Raw genomic sequence first — 23110 nt, 5'->3', positions numbered from 1 at the left:
GCACTTTTGTTCAAAATTATGTGTCACCTCCGTGTCGGGTGCTAAACAGCTTTGCTGGTCAACCACCTTCACAGAGTGGAATGGCTCATGATTTTTTGTCAGCCCTACGTGGAAGAACCAGCAGCGTCTTCCCCAATCGCCCGTTTCACCGCTATCACGAGTGAACACCCCTCTTCATCCTAGTCTTCTCGCCCGCTTATACTCCTCCCCCGTTGGGAGTGGAGTAGAGTGAGCTTTGTAAACGCTGCAGAGGGAATCAGTTGTTGATCTGACGAGGACTTGCGCGCATGTCGAAACGTTGGCTCCGAAGACATCTGTTGTAGAGCCTTCGTTGATCGAGACAAGTAAGGCATGCGGAACACAAAGCGCAGAGGCATCCCATTACAAGCGCCTTAAAACTGCACGGTGGTTATGAGGTAAGTCGATGCGAAGAGAATATCTTCGGCAAATACCTTGTCAATAAAGTGCGTTTATTGACTCTCACAACAATTTGTGACTCTTCAGCCGATGTACACAGCCTTAGAAGAAGCGAAGAGTACCACGTGCATTTGCGTTGGCACATACGCTTCTTTACAAAGAAGAAGAGTAGCTCCCGTACGGTTTGTCGCGAGTATCCAGAGCATCCGCTATGCCTAGGAAATCTAAGCAAAGGCGTGCGACTGGTACAAGAAAGGCCGCCTTATCCGATGACCCTGGGCCTGGAGACGATACTGCCATCGACCAGACTGCAGAACCGAGAAGGGACAGGCCCAGCACGAGTGGTCGACCCACGAAGCAGCAGTTTGCTGGCACTACCCGGTCGAGCGACATCGGTCCTGGAGCCAACGTCGCCAGGAAGCCTCGCAGGCGCGCCACAGCATCGATCTCGGGGAGCCTCTCGTCGAAGTCGAGCGACGCACCCAAGGTCATCGCCGTGGCCGCAGGACCAACAACCGACGTCGGTGCAGTGCCGACCGACGACGCGGCTGCCGGCTCGAGCGCTGATACGAAGCGGCCAGGTACGACGAGCGTCGTTCCTTCGACTTCTTTAGAGGCACCGCCTTCAGGCGCGTTCTCGGTCGCCGCTGCGACTGGCCAGGGTCGCCCTCATGAAGACCCCCCAGAGACGAGTGCACCGCCAAGAGGTGGTGCTCCTATCTCGTATCTGCCAAAGACGCAGATGCAAGAGGATGCCGCCACCAAACTGACAAAGAGCCTAGTGGACGGCATCGAAATTCAGCCACCGCCGAGCGTGCAGTCGTGGACCAGTGGCGCTTCCGGTAGTCTCATCGAGCTGGCTACGGCAGCCGCTATAACCGAGCGCGTTGTCCAAAAAGCGGCGATGCCAGGTGAGTGTCCACATTGCACCTGGCGCTCACACGTTGCTTTATGACGAATAAAAGAACAGTGATACACTTAGCTGAGGTGTGAAAAGAGTAGATGGAATACGCTACCGCAAATGAATCCTGGCGCTCTCGAGCTTCCAGTGGCGTTGAATGTGCTTGGCACACGGCCGTATGCAGGCAGGATATAGGTAGATCCCCCCACCCCTCCCCCCTGCTTGCGAAGGCAGTCGCCTCATGAGCTAGATGAGGTGAGCGATCACCACCTCTCACTCTAGGAGGTGCACACTCTTAAAAAAAAATTTACCGCACAACAATAATCGCCATCTCCCTTGTCCGGATTTCCTTTCTTTAACGCTGCGAGCCCGGTACTTCCAAGTCACGAACGGTAAGCACGCTATCAGCATGACATAGAGTTCTCGACAGGAAAGCAGAGAGCGCAGCGTTTTCAAGAAAGGAAACGCAAGCAAGACAGAAGACGATTATCGTTGTGCGGCAAATACATACACCTCGAAAGGTGTACACTTCTGTAAGAGTGTATATCTACCGTTCTGTGATCATGCCATTCCTAACTTCGATTACCCCCTTTGTTACTCTAACACGAAAACGCATCATCGTAGGGATCCAGCGTACTAAAAACACAGACTGAGAGAAGAAAGATATAGAAAGAAATACATTGTTTTATTAGAAAAATGAAGATTGAGTACAATTTCGCGTAGTACTCGCTGAGGGATTGACAACTCACAAACCGAGGCAAATCATTTAGCTGCTAGTACAACGGAGCGTTGTTATTCTAGACTTGGTCTGTGTTGTCTGTGCGCTGGTTCCCTAGGAGGCGACTAGCTCTACCAGCTTGCCCAACTAACCATTTTTTTACGATTGCGCTATTGGGTACGTAGCTCTGTCAGAATGCACCTGACAGGCCTATGACAAGCGTAGCAAGATGCATGATGATTACTGAGCACAGTATTGCGGAAATTGAACAGGGTTTACCCGCTATGGTTGCTCAGTGGCTATGCTGTTAGGCTGCAGAGCACGAGGTCGCGGGATCGAATCCCGGCCACGGCAGCCGCATATCGGTAGGGGCGAAAACACACGTGTACTTAGATTTAGGTGCTCGTTAAAGAACCCCAGGTGGTCTAAATTTCCGGAGTCCTCCACTACGGCGTGCCTCATAATCAGAAAGTGATTTCGGCACGTAAAACCACGTAATCTTTTTTAGAACAGGGTTTTGGTTTGAATAAAAAAAATCGCGGACGATTAAAATACTCCTTAATGGGAATTTTGAGCACAGCTGTATACGTGTTCTCATTTCACGATATATTGAGGCAATGACTTTTAGAGAGACATGTATATGACATGGATGCCATGACATGTGTGTCATGTAGGCCATGAAACAATCGCCAACATGTTCATGCTCTCATGGTCGGTTCATTAACTTGGTAGGTACCCAAATTGGCGTAGTATGACAAGATTGTATGACGAACATAAATGATTGGTCACGACACAAATATCATGAATTGTAGGTCATGTAGGCCATGAAACAGTCGCCTACGTCTTCATGCTGTCATGGTCGGTTCATTAACTTGGTAGGTACCCTAATTGGCATAGTATGACAAGAGTGTATGACGAACGTAAATGATAGGTCATGACATGGATGTCATGACATGTGTGTCATGTAGGTCGTGAAACAGCCACCTACATCTTCATGCTCTCATGGATGTTTCGTTAACTTGGTATGTACCAAAATTGGCATAGTATGACAAGAGTGTATGGCGAACATAAATGATAGGTCATGGCATGAATATCATGAATTGTAGGTCATGTAGGCCGTGAAACAGTCGTAATATAAAAAATAAATCATTGACGCGTTAGGTATATTTCATAAAAGGCAAGGTGCGCGATTTTTGTAATTATCGTGCTTAATCAAGCATACCTCGAATCAAAAGTGAACTATCGTTAATGTCCTGGAACATTCATTGTGATGTGACCTTGCCATCATTATTTCATAAAATCATTCCTTCTAACGGGTTATCCCTTATCCTTATCATACCGAAACACCACGCCTCCACTTCGCGCATATTGCATAACAACTTCAGCGATGCTCGCATACATGGTGTGACGCACGCATTTAGCTTTTCAACATTGACGCGAGCTATGCACCTCCAGAACAACCTTCCAGATAATATTGTTTCCCTTAGAGATCATGACGCCTTCCGTGCACGATGGCCTTGTCAAACATTTGTCTGCTCAAAATAAGTAGTTTTTAATGCGGATAGCGTTCCTGTCTGTCTTCCTCTCCGTCCTTCCTCTCACGCAGACCCAGTGGGCCACGTTGTCTACCTGCTTGGGACACTAGGTATGTGCTCTTGGTCGGGATGCCGTCGTGGTAGTTCTATTGTCTACATTCCCGCTGCGGGATGCCTTTCATCATGAAGCCATCGCCACGCCTTCTAATCCGACCCAGTGCCTCACGTTGTCCAATAACTCGGGCCGCAAGATATGGGCTCATGGTCGTGATGACGCCGTGTTCGTCGCTATTCCGTCATTCCAGCTTTGTCATGCGACGTGAGGCTTATAGCGCGTTAAAAAGACAGGGACGAAGGTGAGACGTGACACACACAGGCGCTAACTTGCACCAATCTTTATTTCGAGCAAGGGACCCATGCATATATACAACTTTTTTGCGTACATCATACATGCGCTGTTTACAGAAAAACCTTTACACACTATTGCGCAGGTATGATAACTCTTTGTGGGAAAGGGCAATTGATGGTTTAGACACACACAAGACTGCTCCATTGTGGGAAAAGCCCGAGGTAGGATAACTCGCGAAATTATAGAAGCAGAAATGATTGACAGGCTTGGCGATAACTGTGTGTCTAAACCATCAATTGCCCTTTCCCACAAAGAGTTATCGTACCTGCGCAATAGTGTGTAAAGTTATTTTTGTAAACAGCGCATGTATGATGTACGCAAAAAAGTTGTATATATGTATGGGTCCCTTGCTCGAAATAAAGATTGTTGCAAGTTAGCGCCTGTGTGTGTCACGTCTCACCTTCGTCCCTGTCTTTTTAACGCGCTATAAGCCTCACGATGTCTTACCAACAAGCCCAAATCACTGCTTTACAGCATGTCATGCGACGTTTAACATGCCGTCATTGTCACACCGCTATAGTAATGCCATCGTGGTCGTTCAGTCGTCGTCATTCCAGCTTCGTAATCTGACTGTCGTCATGCTGTCGTCGTCATGCCTTCTACTCCGACCCAGTGACCCAAGTTTAATAGTTTTGACTACTACGTATGCGCTCGGCGTCGTGAGGCCGTCGCGATCGTTACATTAGCGTCATTCCTGGTGTATGATCTGACTATCGTTATGCCGTTGTCATCGCGACATGCACGTCGCGCAGTCGTCGTCGCGCTCTCATTTTATTACCATGACCGATTCATTAACGTCATCCCATTATTACGCCATCGTCGTTCTATCGACGTCAAACGCTCTTCGTCACTCTATTGTAATCATACTGTAGCCATTCAGTCGTGATTGTCGCCCTTGCTCTGTCGTCCTCGTCAGACCTTCGTTATCGTGCTTCCATTGTCATACCGTCGTCGTAATGCCATCGTGCTCGTGCCATCATCGTCACCGGAGCTTCGTCGTCCGACTCTCGTGATAGTCATCGACACGCTAATGTCAGAATAGACTTACCGGCATCCCTTTGCCCTCATACCATTGTCATGCCATCGTCACCACTGCATCGTCGTCATACAGTCGTCGAATATGTTGTCATGTTATCGTCATCGTTGTAACGACGACATCCGGCTCGTCGTGCCGTCGTCGTCGTACCGTTGTCAACGTGCCACCGTCATCATGCTGTCGTTTCGCTATGGCCCGGCGCGGCATTACTCCGTTGCTATTCGCATTGCCGTCGACAGCCATCATGAGATGAGTTCTGGAGTAATATGTTTAATGCGAATGATATATGATTTGCCTACTTCTGGAGCTTCAAGCCTATCCATCCATCCATCCATCCATCCATCCATCCATCCATCCATCCATCCATCCATCCATCCATCCATCCATCCATCCATCCATCCATCCGTCCGTCCGTCCGTCCGTCCGTCCGTCCATCCATCCATCCATCCATCCACCCATCCGTCCGTCCGTCCGTCCATCCATCCATCCATCCATCCATCCATCCATCCATCCATCCATCCATCCATCCATCCATCCATCCATCCATCCATCCATCCATCCATCCATCCATCCATCCATCCATCCGTCCGTCCATCCGTCCGTCCCGTAGCTAACCCGTAGCTCCCACGCATTGAACGTAGCACCTATTTATGCACGTACTAACACATTCAAGTACAGTTTTTTCGACGTGCAATATAGCGTTGGAATTCTTTACCCGGTAACATTCGTTCACTATTATGTACTGAAGGCACTGGGCAGTGGGCAGCTTGAATTGCTTACTGTACTGAAGTACTGAAGTACTGAAGTGCTTGAATTACTAAAAGATTTCATAGCTACCACTGGTAGGCGCTTCGCTAACATGCAAAACGCTCCCTTTTGATAATTCTTTTTTTGTTTATGGGTGTTTTTTATTGTGTAATGTCAGAAATGTATAATGTTCCCACTCCTGGTGTAGCCCTCTATTTGGCTGTAGTATATGTAAATAAATAAATAAATAAATAAATAAATAAATAAATAAATAAATAAATAAATAAATAAATAAATCTGTCTGGGTGTCTGTCTTTGTCTGTCCGTCCTCATACGCCGACCCAGTGACCCAGTTTGCCTACTAGCATGGGAGGTTTGTGTTCGTGCTCTGGATGCCGTCGTGGTTGTTTCAGTGCCGTCATTCCAGCTTCGTGACCTGGCTATCGTCATGTCACTGTCGTCGCACCTTTTACGCTGACCTAGTTGCCCAAGTAGTCCAACAGCTGGTCATTGCATTATATTGTTACGTGTAGAAAGACACAGACAAAAGTTGCTATTTACAGACTATTTACACTAGACTGGAGCCAGAGCGCCAGGCCGACATTCACTCCCGCCAAGGGCACAGACCCACTTCGTCGTCGTTCTCACGGCGGCTCGTCTCTCGGGTATCTACCGATAATACCGTAATACTACCCCCCGGCGGCAAAAGCGCCGTCACGGCGCTGTTAAATATCCAAGGCACGTGGAGAGTTGTAGGGCTTGAGTCGGGCGACGTGGACAATGTCACTGGTTGTCACAGCAGAGGACGTAGTGGGCGTGGCGAGAACGATTTCGTAGGTGACATCTGTCACTTGGCGAAGCACGCGATATGGGCCCGTGTAGCAGGAAAGCAGTTTTTCACAAAGGCCAACTTTACCCGATGGTGACCAAAGCAACAGGAGGGTGCCGGGGACAAAATTGACATCACGGTGGCCGTCTGAAACGTATTTGGATAGCATGTCTGTAAGGGTGCGGTTCCAACTCTCAGTGAGGCCGTTCGTTTGAGGGTGGTAGGAGGTGGTAAACTTATGCTGTATTGAGCAAGCACGCATGATGTCGTTAAAGACTTTGGCTAAGAACGTACGGCCACGGTCTGTTAGCAATGGACGCGGAGCACCATGAATCAAAATATCATGCAGGAGGAAGTCCGCAACATCAGTTGCGCAACTGGTCGGAAGAGCGCGGGTTACGGCATAGCGGGTCGCGTAGTCCGCCGCGACTGCAACCCACTTGTTTCCTGATGTAGATTCCGGAAATGGGCCGAGAAAGTCTAAGCCGACACGATGGAAGGGCTCCGCAGGGATGTCGAGCGGCTGCAGGTAACCAGCGGGGAGCTGGGAAGGCTTCTTGCGTCGTTGGCAAAGTTCACAGGCGGCGATGTAACGTCGTACGGAACGGGCAAGGCCCGGCCAGAAAAAACGGCGACGTACACGGTCATAGGTTCGAGAAACGCCGAGGTGTCCTGCCATTGGTGCGTCGTGAAGCTCTTCTAAAACGGTTGAGCGGAGGTGTTTAGGTATTGCAAGTAGGAACTCAGAGCCGTCCGGATGAAGGTTACGACGGTACAGAGTACCGTCGCGGAGGACGAAGAGGCCGGTGGAGAACTTGGGAACGCTGGGTTGAGATGTTGAACACACGGAGTTCAGACCCATGTTCTCAAATTCTTGTCGGACTACGGCCTGAATCGTGGCGATCGTGGTTGCTGGCGGATCGGGAGGAGTCGTGGAGAAAGCTGGCGAACAGGCGGCCTCAAGCTCGCGGCCAACAATACGAGTGACGTCGTCACAGGTGGTGGCCTGACGCGATCGACCCTCACATGTCGACGTAGCAGCGGTGTTGGGTAGCCGCGTGATGTAGTGTGTGATACGACGGCTCTTGGCTTGTTCATGACGGCGGCATTCTTTAATGATGGCGTCGATTGTCGAGACATTGCCGAAAACAAGCAAATTGAAAGCGTCGTCGGCGATGCCTTTTAGGACATGTGACACTTTATCTGATTCAGACATAGCATCGTCAGCTTTGCGGCATAGAGCCAAGACGTCGAAGATGTAGGAAACGTACGGCTCTGTAGATGTCTGAACGCGAGACGCAAGAGCCTTTCTCGCGGCAATCTTGCGGCCAATGGGGTCGCCGAACAGTTCCCGGAGCTTTTCTTTGAAAGAGTCCCAACTGCTGATCTCTTCGTCATGTGTCTGGTACCACACGCGTGGGGTGCCGCCAAGATAAAAGATGACATTGGCGAGCATAATGGTTGGGTCCCACCTGTTATTAGCGTTGGCATGTTGATATAGCTTGAGCCATTCGTCGAGGTCCTGTTTCTCCAGGCCAGAGAAACCACCAGGGTCGCAATGTTGGGCACCCGTGACGACGGGAGCAGTCGGACCAGCCGAAGCCGTTGCACAGGCGGGCTCGTCACCGGGAGGCATGGTGACAAGCTCGACGTACCGACCACTCCGGAGTTCCGTGGCGAGGACGTGGATCGCTGACCTCCACCAGAATGTTACGCGTAGAAAGACACAGACAAAAAAGGCTATTTACAGACTATTTAAACTAGACTGGAGCCAGAGCGCCAGGCCGACATTCACTCGCGCCAAAGGCACAGACCCACTTCGTCGTCGTTCTCACGGCGGCTCGTCTCTCGGGTATCTACCGATAATATCGTTATAATATGTTAATTTCCGTTTCAGCTTTGTCATGAGAACTAACCTCATGCAACTGTCGTCACGCCATAAATTCGTACAATCGTCATGCATTCGTGTCCACTCCGCCATCTCGATGCCGTTGTCTTCGAGGGTTGTAGCGCGTATTATCGCGCTACTGTGTGAATTTTCCGATTTCCTTTCTTTCCTCTTCTTATTCTTTCTCCTTTTCATCTCCTTCCTCCTTTCCCCAGCACAGGGTAGCCAGCTGGTACTTACACTGGCTAACCTTCCTGTCTTTGCTTCTTTTTGTCCCTCTTTCTCTCTCTCTCTCGTCGTTCTGTCGTCGTCATGCAATTGTTATGCACTCCCCGTCGTCCCGTTCTCCTCATGCCGTTGTGATGCTATCATCGTCGTGTACTCGTTGTCATATCATCGTCGTGATACCGTTGCGGTCGTTCTGACATCGTAACTTACGTTTCGTCAAAATGTCCCTATCGTTATGTCGTCATCATCACACAGTCTTTTAAAAAAAATTATGGGGTTTTACGTGCCAAAACCACTTTCTGATTATGAGGCACGCCGTAGTGGAGGACTCCGGAAATTTCGACCACCTGGGGTTCTTTAACGTGCACCTAAATCTAAGTACATGGGTGTTTTCGCATTTCGCCCCCATCGATATGCAGCCGCCGTGGCCGGGATTCGATCCCGCAACCAGTCGTTTTACCATCGTCATCACTCGAGTAACGTCATCCCACTGTCTTCATGGCTTCGTCGCCATAAGGCCTTCATCAATATGTCCGCATCATTGTTGCCTCCTCATTCAGTCATATTATGCCACCGTTGTCATGCCAACTTCGCCATTGCGCTGTTATCAGGCAATGCCATGCATCCGTTATCATCGCATCGTGGTCCTGCTGTCGTCGTCATCCCAGCTTCTTGATCTAGTTGTCATACGGTCGTCGTCATGCCATCGTTTTCGTCATCCCATTGTCCTCATGTTGTCATCGTCACACTGTCTTTGTTATACAATCGTCGTTCTTTAAGAATCGTAATCTCATTGTGGTCGTCGTGATAGCGCCTTTGTCGTTCCATCGATATGATTTCCCAGCCATTCCATCGTCCTCACTGCATCGGCGACACACAGTCGTCGTCACACCGCCTTGCTCATGGTTGACATTGGCAAGCGAGTGAGTGAGTGAGTGAGTGTCAACTTTATTATTAGAAGGGATAAGGGATAAGGGAGGCTAAGCTACGTAGGCTTCCAGGTTGTGTTTCACGATGGCGTCTTCAGCTCGTGCCAGGACCCGTGTTTGGATGTCTCGGTTGGTGCTCGAGAAAAGTGCCTCCCATTGTTCGTCGGTGGGGGGTGGCGAGACGAGGTCGGCGGGCGGGGGGTCTTCCGGGCAGCCTCAGAGGATGTGGTTCAAGGAGGCAAGGTCACCGCACAGGCAGCAGCGTGGATCAATGACACCAGGGTGGATGTGCGAATACACTAGGGGGCACGGAAAGGTGCGGGTCTGGAGGCGACGCCAGGTGATCTCGGACGGCTTGGGAAGACTGCCATGTGGGGGTGGGTAGGCGTACCGTTCGAGGCGATAGTGCTGGGTAATGTCGTGGCAGGTGACCAGGGGCTCCGGCACAGGGGCGTCCGACGCGGAGGGGCGCACCGCTCGGTCAACGAATCCTCGAGCGTGTTGCTGAGCCGACTCGTTGCTGGGGTGATCTGAGTGGGCGGGAACCCAGACCAGTTCAATGTGACACGGTTCATCCTCCAGTAGGAGTGGGTGAAGGAGCCATAAGGTGGTAGGCGAGACGAGACCTCGGGCGAAATTGGAGATGGCGTGCTTGGAGTCCGAGAGTATGACGCTGGCGTCAGTCGAGGTGGCGGCTAAAGCGATGGCCGCCTCCTCAGCCTCGACGACGTAGGGCGTTCGAACGGTGGCGGCCGTGATTTTCGGCCCCGAGGGTGCCGAGGAGGGCGAGACGGAGACGACTGCGAAGGCGTCCCCGGGCGAGGCGTATCGGGCTGCATCCACATAGGGTGGTCGGCGTACTTGGCGTGAAGCATGGCCGCACGAGCTTGGCGACGGGCGTCGTGGTGTTCCGCGAGCATATTCTTGGGTAGCGGCTTGATGGAAAAGGCTGCCCGAAGCGCATGCAGTAGTGAGACCAGGTCTGGCGGTTGAGAAGAGGTGTCATGACCGATGGAAGAGAGGATGTAGCGACCGGTCGGCGAACGATGAAGGGCTTGCACCTGAGCGGTGCGGTGAGCTTCGATCAGCTCGTCGAGCGTGTTGTGGACTCCCAGGCGGAGGAGACGCGCCATGAACGCGTTGGGGGAAAGGCCGAGAGCAGTCTTGTATGCACGGCGGATGAGGACGTCGACCTTGTAGCGTTCCGATTTGAGAAGACGAGTATAAGGAAGGCCATACGTGAGACGGGAAACGACGAAAGCGTCGACTAGGCGGAGGAGGTCGTGTTCGCGCATGCCCATGCGCTGGGCTAGGACACGAGCGAGCATGCGCGTGGTTTGCTGAACCAAAAGCAAGAGCTGGTCGATGGTGTAAGTTTTTGGCGGTTTGACTGTACTATCAGCCCGAGCACCCGGAGATGCAAGACGACGGGAACGGGAATGAAATTGGCGTGAATCGTGATGGTAGGGGGAGGCGTCTTGTGACGACGCCGGTCGGGGGGCCGCATGAGGAGGAGGAGGGCCGATTTGGCCGCCGAGCAAGCGAGACCGGCCGCGTTCACGTGACTTGTGATGACGTCAGTTGCGCGTTGCAACGTCTGCTCAATGTGCCCGTCCGAGCCAGACGTGACCCAAAGGGTTACGTCGTCCGCGTACAGGGTGTGTTTGAGATCGGGGATACGGTCGAGCTTGTCGGGAAGTGAGCGAAGGGCGAGATTGAAAAGGAAAGGCGACAAGACGGCGCCCTGAGGGGTACCACGAGTTCTAAGCGCATACTGTAGGGGTTGTAGGATGGACTCCGGGATGAAAACAAAACTTGGGAGTATTTATTTTACATTATATACAGAGAGGTGAGACGTCAATGAACAGTCATACAGTCATTACGGGCCGGCAGCAACTCGGACGCTGCGGCCCGCGGCAAGAAGTTCGAGAGAGGTGAATCAGGGAATCAGGGAATGCTCTGGTCTCTCTGGAATGCTTCTTATAAACCCTTCGAGCACTGGAAGTCGCGTCATGTTTGACCAATGGGAGAGTCCGCTCAGATGACGCCACTTTCAGCCAATGGTTGGCGCCCGTATCGCGTTGTCACACCCGGCGGCTCTCTGCGGTCTTGCCTCGCAGTGGTGCAATGCGCTTCTTCAAAGGAGGAGAAGGGGAGGGGTGCTCATGCTCCATTGTCTGAGGGCCCACCTGCTCCCGGTGCTACGGCTCCGCAGTGGTGGCAAATGCCTTCTTCAAAGGCGAAGAGGGGTGACGATTGGGCTCTATTGTCCGAAGGCCCCTTCTAATCCCGGCGGCGTACAAACTTGTTTGCAAGTGTCCTGCCTCAGGAATGTGGCACCCCTGCTTCTGCATTCCTCAATTAGCTGTGCTGCGATTCGAAGTGGTGTGGGGAACTCGAAGTAGCCTCAGGAAACGGCGCCATATCTAACAATACGTGGGAGACGAGACATCTCCCACATGATTTCGGCCGTGCGGGCTGTGAGGAAGGAGCGAATGTAGTGGTAGGTGCGAGAGCCATGGTTGATGGTGGCGAGTTCGGTAAGAATAGCCAAATGGGAGACGTTGTCGAATGCCTTGTGAATGTCGAGACTAAGGAGAGCCTTAGTGTCCGAGAAGGTGGGCGGATCGAGAAGGTCATGGAGGAGTTGCAAGAGGACGTCTTGTTTGGAGAGGTGGGGGCGGAAACCAATCATGGTGTGGGGAAGGAGGTGGTGAGCGTCCGTGTACGTTTGCAAGCGAGCTAGGACGACGTGCTCCATGAGCTTGCCGACGGACGAAGTGAGTGAGATGGGCCGGAGGTTCTCGGTTGTGAGTTTCTTGCCCGGCTTCGGGATGAAAGCCACGCGAGCGTGTTTCCACGGCTGGGGGAGGTTGCCGGAACGCCAGCACTCATTCAAGAACGAAGCGAGGGCAACGACCGAAGGGGCACCAAGATTTCGGAGAAGTTTGTTGGGAACGCGATCTGGACCGGTGGCAGAGGTGGTGCGGAGCTTGTGTAGCGCTGCGTAGACTTCAGATTCCGTGATATCGGCGTCTAGGTCGGGGTTGAGGGCCCCGGAGTAGGACGCGAGAGGGGGAGAAGAGGTGCCAGGGGTGGCAGCTGGTGGTATTTGCCGGCCAGGTCTGCTATCAGCGACGGTGTGTCGGCGGGGTAGGCCCGGACAACGCGTTGTAATTGTTGCCGAGCGACTGACTTGGCCGAGGCAGGGTCGAGGAGGTGGCGGAGGAGATGCCAGGATTGCTTGCAGCCCAACTGACTGGAGATCCCTTAGCAAAGCTGCTCCCACTGCTGGCGGGCGAGCACAGTGGTGTGATGCTCAATCTCGCGATCGAGGTATGCGATGCGGCGGCGCAGGCGACGGTTGTGACGTTGCCTCTGCCAACGGTTGGTGAGGCCCGTGCGAGCGGCTAACAGGTGGGCGAGGCGGGAGTCAATTGCCGGTAGTCCTCCGTGGTGGAGATCGATGCGGTGACCCCGTCGAGGTCCGCCAGTAGCTGGTCGGTCCACATAGAAAAGTCCTCGATGTCGGGGACGGCAGAGTGCAGCCGGCGGGCTCGGAACGCATCCCAATGCGCATAGCGTGCCGAGTGTGGGTGGCTCGCACGAGGAGGTATGGGCTTGGATGGCGAGGACGTAGTGGTCGCTGCCCAGGGACTGATGTTTATTGGACCAGCGCCCGTCGTGCACGTTATGGCAAAAGCTGCGGTCCGGAGTGGTGTCGCGGCACACGCTGTTGCCGATGCGCGTGGGTTGCGTGGGGTCGGTGAGCAGGGAGAGGTGGAGGTCGTGTGCGAGCTGCCGCAGCCTCGTGCCGGGGCCATCGGCCTTGGAGTAACCCCAGTCCGGATGCCTCACGTTGAAGTCGCAGAGAACGAGGAGGGGAGATTTGGCTGCTCTCGCTGTAGCGGCACGGAGCAGAGCAACGAGCGACAAGTCTTTGGTGACGCGTGGGGGGTGTAAACATTGAGAATAAAAAGAGAGGTGTCTTCACGTCGCTGAGGTAGGACCTCGATAAAGACATGGTGGACCGTAGGGAAGGGCAGACTGGCTTGATTGACCGTGAGCGTCCGCCGAGTGAGGATGGCCGTGATGGGATGGGGCAGAGGGTGATGAGCTACTTGGTCGTGGGCGACGTAACCCGAGGGGGAAATGGTGGCGTGAGTCTCCTGTAGCACGATGACGTCAGGAGAGACCGAGGAGTCCAGTTGTTGAAGGTGTAGAAGGAGGTGGTTACGCTTGGGGCGAAAACCACTGCAGTTCCCCTGCCAAACGGTGACGGCAGAGCGGTCAGCCATGATTAGTTGCGGAAGAAAAAGGTATGGCTGGTGCTTGCGAGGGTCGGGCGGCAGAGGATGAGGTGGTGCGGACGTGGAGGGGTGGCTTGGCTCGGATGTTTGCGAGCCTGGAAGTTTGAAGGCTATAGACCATCTCTTGGAGAGATTGGAAGGACGTGGCGGGGGGATAGGCAGTGAAGTCCGTGCACATGGCATTGAGGGCTTCTTGTTGTGCCATGAGAAGCTTGTAGATCGAGTTGAAACGGCTACCCAGCCGTTTTTCGAGGTCCACCAGGCCGTCGTGATGGCTGCCTGGACCTCTTCGGAAAAGTGGAGAGGTGCAAGGGGGGTGTTGGGTCCGCGGCGTTTGCTAGTGCCTCCTTAGGAAGTTTGAACATCCATGTTAGAGGAGGAGGCGATTCCGGAGGGCAGACAGGATGGGAGCGTGATGGCTGTCTCGAGCTTCTCCTCAAGAGCTCGCAGTTGGGCTTGGAAGGATTAAATTTGGGTCTTCTGTGCCGCAAGTTGAGCGGTTTGTGCAGTGAGCTGCTGTCGTAGGGAGGCGTTTTCCTGCTGCAGTGCGACGACCTGCGGCGAGGAGGACGCCGAGGGAATGCTGGGGGGGGGGGGGGCCGCGGGACCACGTCGACTGGGTGGGCTTAGAGGCTGGTTTGGGCGCCGCTGGGGCGAGGGGCGGGAAGTCAGTGGTCGACTTGGAGAGTGGAGGTGGCGGAGGACCGCCTGCCGCTTGCTTCGGGGGTTGAGGGCGCTGCACGTAGCGGTGCTTAGAGTTGGAGCCATGCGTGGAGTGATTCCCGTTGCAAACGATGCAGCGGCGGGTGCAAGTCGGGGGCGAGCCCTCGAGCGGTGGGGGGTGAGTGTCACTGCAACGACGGCACCTGTCCTGCTGTGGCTTGTGGCACACGTCAGTCCGGTGGCCAGTCGAGCGGCAGTTGAAACAGGCCTCCACCTTGTTGTGGAAAGGGAGGAGGCGAAGGTGGACTCCATGGTAGAAGATCCACCGGGGTAGTTTGGGGGTCCGTGAGGGTGACTAAGATGTGGGGTGTCTTGCCCATACGGCGGGCACCCACTATAGAGAGTGCAGGATTGCTTGCCTGCAGATCGTCAAGGATGGCTTCATCCGTAAAATCGTCGAAGGCGTGGTAGAGTATATGCCCCGTAGGGCGTCGTCCGGCGGTGGGGCGTAGATGTGAATGGTGAAAGTTGTGCCGGACACCGTGAGGGAGGTGATGCAGAGGTAGGCTTGAGCGCGAGCCGATTCCACGACGCTGAGCGTAAAGGTGTTGTTGACCGGGTGGATCCGCACCGTGTCGCGAGATGCGGGCGGGAGGTCTTGCAGGCTCGCTGCTTGCAGCAAGGCGGTGTATAAATGCCAAGGCTGGAGTTTGGTGAGGTCGACGGGAGTTTTGGGGCGGCCGACGACGTGAATCGTGTCGGCCAGGAGGCGATGGAGTGGAGCGTGACGGCGGGGCTGAGGAGGCGAAGAACTTGCCTGCTTCGATCGCGCTGATTTAGCTGCGTCGGCGGCGGCGAGGCGCAACGCTGCGCGGCGTTGCTCTTGGGCGCGGAGGCCTGGCGTCTGCCAGGAAGCATATGAAAGTTCTTCAGAGGTCACCTCTTGTCCTTGGACGGCGATCTCCATGGCGGTGGGCAGCCGGGAGATGGGCAACGAGGCGGCGGCGGGCGGCCGGGTGGTCGCCCCGTCGTCTGCGCGCTGGCGTGCGGGCGGCCGCACTCGAGCTAGGCCGGAAAGGCCTAAGTCGGCGCACGGCGTGGTCAAGGGCTTCCCAAAACTCTCCTGGGCCACCCCGGGCGAGTATTGGTATAAGATTGGTATCGAAATGGCCCTGACAACTTGCTTCACCCATTCGGGAAGAAACTGTCCGGATAGGGATAAAAGAACCGGCACGAGGGCCGAAAATTGGCGGATCCGATGCGAGGTGTGACTGCTCTCGACGCCGACGCCAGTGTCTCTTGGCAAGCGAATGCCATAGCGAAGAGTGGCAATAGCAGATTGTGTCGCATGGAGCCGAGGCAGCTCAAGTCTCAAACTCACCACTACAGACATTTATTTAACGTGTCCAGAAATGCCATGTGTCGCCACATTGCTCGAATGTTAATCGAATTACCGTTGACGGTCATCATTAGGCGAGTCCTGCCGTCACTTTATTCATATATTTTTTGACGAATTGTGGGAATATATACTTGCTTCTAACTTTAATGACGCGTCATTTTGACCTTCGCGGTTCCTGATTTGATTTATCTTTTCATCACTTTTTATGAACACTGTCCGAACTGTGTGCGTACGTACACTTTTCTTGTGGAGGTAATGTCTCATTGCACTCCTTCAATTGCCATAGTTGGTTATTGTTGTTGCCTCGAATACTTTTTAGCAAATACGTTTGAGTAATACCACTAGCGATCGTCTTCCCTTTTCCAGTTCATTTTGTTACTGCTTTGTGGTGTTTCCTTTTTTTCATGGTTTCTCATGCCATTTTTTTAGATTGCGTGATTGTTTCTCTCTCTTTGGCGACATAGTAATAGAGGTTCTAAGTGCCATATGCTCCCCTCATTCAATACCTGTTTGGAGGCCTGTGAGGTATTCCTAAATAAATTGTGAAGGCTTGTGTTTAACAGTGGATCAGGTAGCACCAAGCGTAAGCAAGCAGTCAAGCGACGCAGAAAAGGAATAGCTGGAAGCCCGAGCGGCTCAAACCTGTGCCAAGCACTGGGTATCCGGCTGGCTCAGTGACTGCAATGCAGACAATAAGTCGACGATTTGGCTGACCTTGTCTGTGGGCTCTTCTTCATGATGAAATAAATAAATGAATACCTACGTATATACACAGACGAAGGAAATACCTACTCAAACACCCACCAAGGTAATCTAAGATGAAGGGGAAGCGGAATGCAGCAGTAAGGAAATACAGGCCATTCTGAGACCACAAGTAATGTGAGGAGGTGGGAGGAATCTCGAAAAGAGTAATGGTCTAGCGCTAACGTTCGCAAATGCCATTCTGTGCGTCAAACCAAATATCTTCTCGGGAACTGCAAAGGGACATAGGCGGGACGTTGTTTGAAGTCAGAGAACAACAATTAGTTTTGAAGAAAGGCTGAGAAACTTGGATAAAAATAAATGGGTGGCTAATGTGCACAGAGCAAATATTCGCAACTGGACGAGGCTCCCCTAATTTTGGCTGCAGCACACATATGTGTGTCATGCAGCCAAAATCGGGAGACAACTCAGCATTCATAATCGATCGCGAAAATATTCGCCTAGCCAGACCCTCAAGTAACGTCCGCGGGCGCTATGACGTGAAACTATTGAAAACTTTTCTATTCCAATTCTGCAATCAGCCCACCGCGATTGGTCAAAAACTTTTTTGTCATGAAAACGGTGATAGCTTCCCATCTGATATGACGTGTACAACTGATTATGCATAATTTGACCGAACAAACAAAAATAGTTATTTCTGATTCGACGCCTTTTTGCCAATAGTCCTCGGCTATTAGTCAAAAGTTTTTGGGCTGCACCCACTTCATCTGCCTCTCACGCGACGTCACAAAACCGCAAAAACTGATCCCGTCAAAGTGACGCGTACGCGTTAAAGTTACATTAATGTGGCGAATATGTGGAATCGGCGGTGGGTAGAGTCAAAACAAAATACACTATTCTGATGGGCGGTTACAATGCCAGGGTAGGCAAGAAGCAGGCTGGAGACAAATCAGTGGGGGATAATGGCATAGGCTCTAGGAATAGCAGGGTAGAGTTATTAGGAGAGTTTTCAGAACAGAATAATATGCGGATAATACCTTCTTCCGCAAGTGGGAGCCCGAATGGCGAGACTATAAATGAAATATACTTTGTACTCTGCGCTAACCCTGGCATCACACAAGATGTGGACGTGCTCGGCAAGGTGCGCTGCAGTGACCATAGGATGGTAAAACCTCGAATTAGCCTAGACTTGAGGAGGGAACGGAAAAAAACTGCTACATAAGAATTTGATCAATGAGTTAGCGGTAAGAGGGAAAATAGTGGAATTCCGGATCAAGCTACAGAACAGGTATTGGGCTTTAACTTAGGAAGAGGACCTTAGTGTTAAAGCTATGAAGGACAATCTTATGGGCATCTTGCGATGGAAGTCAGTGTGCGATGGGCAGTGTGCGATAGAAGTCGGTGGTAACTCCGTTAGACATGATATTAGTAAGCTATCGCAGGAGACGAAAGATCTGATCAAGAAACGCCAAGGTGTGAAAGCCTCTAACCCTACAGCGAGAATAGAACTGGCAGAACTTTCCAAGCCAATCAACAAGCGTAAGACAGCTGACATAAGGAACTATAGTATGGATAGACTTGAACATGCTATCAGGAACGGAGGAAGCCTAAAAGCAGTGAAGAATAAACTAGGAAATGGCAAGAATCAGATGTATGCGTTAAGAGACAAAGCCGGCAATGTCATTACTAATATGGATAAGATAGTTCAAGTGACTGAGGAGTTCTATAGAGATTTATACAGTACCAGTGGCACCCACGACGATAATGGAAGAGAGAATAGCCTAGAGGAATTTGAAATCCCACAAGTAACGCCGGAAGAAGTAAAAAAAGCCTCTTGGGAGCTATGCAAAGGGGGAAAACAGCTGGGCGGGATCAGGTAACAGCAGATTTGTTGCAGGATGGTGAACAGATTGTTCTAGAAAAACTGGCCACCCTGTATACGCACGGCCTCATGACTTCGAGCGCATCGGAACCTTGGAAGAACGCCAACATAATCTTAATCCATAAGAAAGGAGATGCCAAAGACCTGGAAAATTATAGACCGATCAGCTTACTGTCCGTTGCCTACAAAGTATTTACTAAGGTAATCGCAAATAGAATTAGGAACACCTTAGACTTCTGTCAACCAAAGGACCAGGCAGGATTCGGTAAATGCTACTCAACAATAGACCATATTCACACTATCAATCAGATGATAGAGAAATGTGCGGAATATAACCAACCCTTATTTATAGCTTTCCTTGATTACGAGAAAGCGTTTGATTCAGTTGAAACCTCAGCAGTCATGGAGGCATTGGGGAATCAGGGTGTAGACGAGCCGTATGTAAAAGTACGGAAAGATATGTCTAGCGGCTCCACAGCCACCGTAGTACTCCATAAAGAAAGCAACAAAATCCCAATTAAGAAATGCGTAAGACAGGGAGATACGATTGCTCCAATGCTATTCACAGCGTCTTTACAGAGTCTTGGATTGAGAAAAATTGCGGATAAGAGTTAATGGAGAATACCTTAGTAACTTGCGATTCGCTGATGATATTGCCTTGCTTAGTAACTCAGGGGACCCATTGCAATGCATGCTCACTGACCTGGAGAGGCAAAGCAGAAGGGTGGGCCTAAAAATTAATCTGCAGGTAACTAAAGTAATGTTTAACAGTCTTGGAAGAGAACAGCAGTTTACGACAGGTAGCGAGGCACTGGAAGTGGTCAGGGAATACATCTACTTAGGGCAGATAGTGACTGCGGATCCGGATCATGAGACTGAAATGATCAGGAGAATAAGAATGAGCTGGGGTGGGTTTGGCAGACATTCTCAGATCATGAACAGCAGGTTGTCATTTTCCCTGCAGAGAAAAGTCTATAACACCTGTGTCTTACCAGTACTCACTTACGGGGCAGAAACCTGGGGGCTTACGAAAAGTGTTCTATTTAATTTGAGGACGACGCAAGAGCCATGGAAAGAAGAATGGTCGGTGTAATGTTAAGGGATAAGAAAAGAGAAGGTTAGGTGAGGCAACAAACGGGAGTTATTGACAGCTTAGTTGAAATCAAGAAAAAGAAATGGGCATGGGCAAGACATGTAATGAGGAGGGAAGATAACCGATGGTCATTAAGGGTTACGGAGTGGATTCCAAGAGAAGGGAAGCGTAGCAGGGTGCGGTAGAAAGTTAGGTGGGCGGATGAGATTAAGAAGTTTTCAGGAACAACATGACCACAATTAGTACGTGACCGGAGTAGTTGGAGAAGTATGGGAGAGGCCTTTGCCCTGCAGTGGGCGTAACCAGGCTGATGATGACGACGATGATGAATATACCGAACAAAACTGATTTTACTTCTGAATGGCCACTAGCTGCCCCTCTCCGAAAGGAATAAAAGATGGCTGCCGCCAATCGCTCCGGCACTGGCTACTCGCCCCTGCCGGAAAGCATGGGTTTATTTGCGTGTAATAAAACTTTTTGTGTGGCCGTGTAACGTTCTCGAGAACTTTCAGCACGTTTACGACCTAGTTCACTCAACTCTTCTTTGCTGAGGATCCGTTTTAGAGTCATTCGTAAGCTTCTGTTGCATGCCGCCGCGATAGTCGACGAGCCACGCAAGCTAATTAAGAAAAAGCGGAACAATCGCAGACGCCGGCACCACCCTCTTCATCCGATCATCGATATTAGCATGATCTTGAGCATGATCTTCGCTTCTTGTGAGCCAATTAGATAAGAGACGTCGCTCAGTGCGGGCAATGTTATTCGTTTTTCAAGCAAACAAAAGTGACCTATGAACTAGGGGAGCATTTGATTGGTTTGTTCAGAGAACCCTGCGGGTGACCGCCCGATGCTTGTGTCGGCGGTTATGCAAATTTTACGTCAGGAGATTGGAATAGAAATGTATCGGAATAGTTTTACGTTATACGGTCCCGCATTCCAGAAGCGCTGGGATATACAGCGGATAGCATTAGCCGGTCGGTGGTCGAAGTAAGCAAGATACGTTTAATGTATTGGCGAAAAAGCAGTGAAGAAATACACTGAACCGGATCCGTCACGGGCATAGGTAACCGCACAAGTTGTAGGTACAGAAATTTTAGTTATGAGAAAACTGAGTAGGGAAATTAAGGCAGAATCTTAGAACTATAAGCATGTAAAGCATACTTCACTAGTTCAAGCAAGCTGACTATTTGCCGCCGCCCCGTTTCAAAGGGGATGCCAATATATCATCATCGCCATCATCGTCGCCTATAGGTTGTCGATGAATCGGACGCCAGTCGAAAAGAGCCTTTAAATATGTTGAAGCGAAAAGAAGGGGGATGGGGGAGGTTGTGGAGGAGAAAATGCTACCGTCGACAGCAGAACTGAGGCTGACTAAACGGCAGCAGAGTTAATTATGCAAAAGCATGACTCGATGGAAGCTCCTTGCACGCTGTAAGATAATAAAAACGCCAGAATAAACCTATCAATTGACATCTTTACAACGCGCATAGGGCCGAAATTGCTCATCTTGCTTAGGGAATGTGGGGTTTTTATTTATTATTTGGTCCTCTTGTACAATGGTCACTAGCGATGGTGGACGGTGGCGATTAGTCTTTGCCACGGCACCATAGCGGTGCTGCCTTCGTGTACTGTTCCCATTGTCATTCGCTCTTGGGCAATATTGACCGTGTGTATGCGTATGTGCAGAGACCACAGAACGGCCTCCTTCCGCGATACTAGAGCACAAGCCGAGCGGCCCGCTGGTACCGCTGCCGATGGAACAAGCGGTGGTTGCTGCGTCATTCTCGGGCGCCGTTGTTCCTCGAGCGCCGCCTTCGCCGCTGGTCCCGGCGGCATGGCCGTTTGATTTACTGCGCAGTGACACCACTGCAGCTACAGCCTACACTCTAGATTTACAGGTACGCCGCGATGTCATCAAGAGGCGGCGAGTGTGGTTAGCCGCAACTCCGCCACGACTAGACAACGCATAGAATTTCGTCACCACTTTGCAATTAGCGGCATATATAGGATAGCACGGTCGTCCAGCCTCAGTTCGCTTAGCTGTAAGATTTTCGTTCTGTGTTTGTCGACGTGTATTGGAAGGTACCTCCTGAATAATTGATTCGAATAAAGCAGGGGTGGGTGAATATTAGAAATTTCCAGTAGGAATAATCTTGGTTGATCTAATTGTAATGAAAATTGAATATTAAAATTATTTACTGTTGGTTTGGTCGAATATTGTTTGCAACACTTATTGGGGCCTTGGAGGTGGAATATCGATGATATACTGAACCAAGTGATTCTACTGAAGGAGATCGGCGGGTTTGTGCCGATACACCAGTTTGTGAGCAGTGAACAAGGCACATAACTTCTGCGAAATAATGCCTGGTCATTCAGTAAAACTGCTTCACTTTTATGCAGCTGGCGAAGTTGTTTTGTCAATTTATTCAAACCAACTTCTCGGCCTCACAATGTTTGTAATCCTTTTAAAATCCCTTTAAATCCCTTTAAAATAATGTGCGGTGCAGCAGTATTACACTGATCTCCAACACACACATCGTTCTTGCTTGCATGTGGTGAGATGCACTTCGCTTGTTTTATTAGTGCAATCTGATGGTGCACCAAATAACTGGCTTACACTCCGCCCAGTTTTGCGAACGTCCATTTATGATCCACATTAGTTGCATGCATCAAACTACATTTATTTCACCAAAGAAACTGGCCACAAGCATTACATTTCACAGCGTTTAAAAATGAAAAGAATATAATCTTTTCCAATCAATATTTGAAGGTAGTTTTTACCGAAATATTTGTATTCTATTAGAATGTCAAATTCCACGAGTTCAATAGTCATAGTTTACAGTGACCATTGACCGAGACATTGCCATTGTTTGAATTATCTGCGCATACACAGACAGACAGACAGACAGACAGACAGACAGACGGACGGACGGACGGACGGACGGACGGACGGACGGACGGACGGACGGACGGACGGACGGACGGACGGACGGACAGACGGACAGACAGACAGACAGACAGACAGACAGACAGACAGACAGACAGACAGACAGACAGACAGACAGACAGACAGACAGACAGACAGACAGACAGACAGACAGACAGACAGACAGACAGACAGACAGACAGACAGACAGACAGACAGGCGAACGGACTGACACACACATAGACAGACAGAGACACAGACGGACGTACGAACGGACGAACGGACAGACAGACAGACAGACAGACAGACAGACAGACAGACTGACCGACGGACGGACAGACGAACGGAAAGACAGACAGACAGACAGACAGACAGACAGACAGACAGACAGACAGACAGACAGACAGACAGACAGACAGACAGACAGACAGACAGACAGACAGACAGGCGAACGGACTGACACACACATAGACAGACAGAGACACAGACGGACGTACG

The 23110-nt window shown here is 51.1% G+C and overlaps 1 protein-coding gene across 1 annotated transcript in view; it reads left to right on the top strand.

The window, feature by feature from the left end:
- The first annotated feature begins 589 nt into the window (after positions 1-589).
- LOC135897747 (membrane metallo-endopeptidase-like 1) overlaps positions 590-23110 on the top strand; it is a 38541-nt gene continuing 16020 nt past the window's right edge. Inside the window, exons 1-2 of the mRNA XM_065426462.2 lie at positions 590-1328; positions 21373-21584. Of these exons, the coding sequence (XP_065282534.2) occupies positions 629-1328; positions 21373-21584 (912 nt within the window). The 5' untranslated portion in view covers positions 590-628. The remainder of the gene's footprint in view (positions 1329-21372; positions 21585-23110) is intronic.

The sequence above is a fragment of the Dermacentor albipictus genome, chromosome 2 (assembly GCF_038994185.2).
Source record: "Dermacentor albipictus isolate Rhodes 1998 colony chromosome 2, USDA_Dalb.pri_finalv2, whole genome shotgun sequence".
Taxonomy (NCBI): Eukaryota; Metazoa; Arthropoda; class Arachnida; order Ixodida; family Ixodidae; genus Dermacentor; species Dermacentor albipictus.
This window is presented reverse-complemented; position numbering and strand designations above follow the sequence as displayed.